Below are 1,712 nucleotides of genomic sequence, written 5' to 3'. Positions count from 1 at the left end.
AACAATTCAGGCATGTTTTGACCGTGTAATGTTTAATCAAAATTCTGCTGGAATATTAATTTATTATATTAATTTGATGATATTATATTTAACTTAAAGACATGAAGTGTGTTGAGTCTTAAATTAGTCTCCATGTTAATGATGTTTGGATGATTATTAAAAGTCCAATCTTAAAGTGTAATTGTTACTCTCACTGGTAATATGTATAATAATTAATCAATCAGAAACATGCATTAGGAGTGCATCATGCATTTTCTCTCTCTCTCTCTCTCAGGGGAAGTGGGCGTCTCTGACACATTCAGCTCTTCATGTTAAACATGTAACCAGGAAAGAAACACTCAAAACTCTTCTGAACACACATCGAGAGCTTCAGAAGAACTGAATCTACTAACAACAGAGAAGATCATTTAATAAGAGAAAAGAATGAAGATCATCTGGACTTTCACTCTGCTGATGATTCCTGGTAAGAATCTGAACTCAGAGTAGATCAATAAATATAGCACAGAATTGGTATTTTCAGTATTTTACTTCAGATCAAGTTTTTCTATTGACTGTTGAAGAAAGTTCATTTCTGTGTAAATTAAAGTGTTTTAATGCTGGTTTGTTGTAGGTGTCGTGAGCTCCATGAGTGTGACAGGATATTCAGGAGGAGGAGTCACGATCAAATGCAGATATATAAAAAAATATAAAGGAAATGAAAAGTATTTTTGTAAAGGTGAATGGTCAGAGTGCACAGACCAAATCAAGACTGAGGAAGATAAATGGGTTCAATCTGGAAGATTCTCTCTGTTTGACGACAGAAGTTCATCAGTCTTCACTGTGACCATCAGAGATCTGAGAGAAGAGGATTCTGACACGTACTATTGTGGAGTTGAAAGGGTTGGACTAGATCCCCACACTGAAGTGAGGCTGAAGGTTTTAACAGGTGAGTAACTGAGACCCTCAAACTCATGATGATCTCCACAACATCACGATACTCAACACTGACTGTAATTACTGATGTTCACATGTGAAACTCATAAAAGACGTGTTTGCTATTAAATGAAGATGAAGTATCATTACTGACTTGATTTTTTACACACTGATATCTGGGTTTGTGTTGAACAGGTAAAAAAATCAGAAGTGTGACGGGATATTCAGGAGGAAACGTCATTATAAACTACAAATATGAGATGAAAAACACAAATCCTGTGATAGACGTCTGTAAAACTGCAGATCAGTGTTTTACTGTAATAAACACTAACAGAAGAGCAGAATGGAAACATGACAGACGATTCTCCGTTCATGATGACAGATCTGCAGGACTCTTACTTCTGTTTATCAGAGATCTGAATGAGAACGACTCTGGAGAATATAAGATTATAGTCAAAGTTTCTGAAGATTACAGTTTCTTCTCTGAGTTTAATCTGGACATTAAGAAGGGTGAGCTGCTTTCAGTCATTTATGCATTATTTGACAGAATCCATGAATATATCTGGTGATTGTAACATTGCTGCACTTTATCTGGATCTTAAACAGGATTGTTGTGTGAAGAGCATCAGTCTATCAGCTTCTGCAGGAGGATCTGTGAACATCAGCTGCAAATACCCACAATCCCACATTCGTGATGTGAAGTTTCTGTGCTGGAGATCTGGAGCTGATCTCTGTGCTAAAGAGACGTCTGTGAAGGAGAGCAGAAGATGGAGGGATGAGGGAAAGATCCGGCTGTATGA

The 1,712-nt window shown here is 36.9% G+C and overlaps 1 protein-coding gene across 1 annotated transcript; it reads left to right on the top strand.

Moving 5' to 3' along the window:
- The first annotated feature begins 375 nt into the window (after positions 1–375).
- On the top strand, positions 376–1,508 carry LOC311077676 (CMRF35-like molecule 5). The gene is made up of 3 exons (XM_084106262.1): positions 376–463; positions 611–925; positions 1,108–1,508. The coding sequence occupies exons 1-3, from the start codon at positions 424–426 to the stop codon at positions 1,479–1,481; spliced, it is 729 nt and encodes a 242-aa protein (XP_083962388.1). The 5' UTR covers positions 376–423; the 3' UTR covers positions 1,482–1,508.
- Positions 1,509–1,712: the final 204 nt, after the last annotated feature.

Source organism: Abramis brama, assembly GCF_963993115.1.
Source record: "Abramis brama genome assembly, chromosome: 2".
NCBI classification, from domain to species: Eukaryota; Metazoa; Chordata; class Actinopteri; order Cypriniformes; family Leuciscidae; genus Abramis; species Abramis brama.
The sequence above is the reverse complement of the archived record's forward strand: the minus strand, read 5'-3'. Positions and strand labels throughout refer to the sequence as shown.

Coding starts and splice junctions, on each gene's coding strand:
- LOC311077676 (XM_084106262.1), top strand. CDS start 424: ATGAAGATCATCTGGACTTTCACTCTGCTGATGATTCCTG. Junction 464..610: donor CACTCTGCTGATGATTCCTG/GTAAGAATCTGA, acceptor GGTTTGTTGTAG/GTGTCGTGAGCTCCATGAGT. Junction 926..1,107: donor GAGGCTGAAGGTTTTAACAG/GTGAGTAACTGA, acceptor TGTGTTGAACAG/GTAAAAAAATCAGAAGTGTG.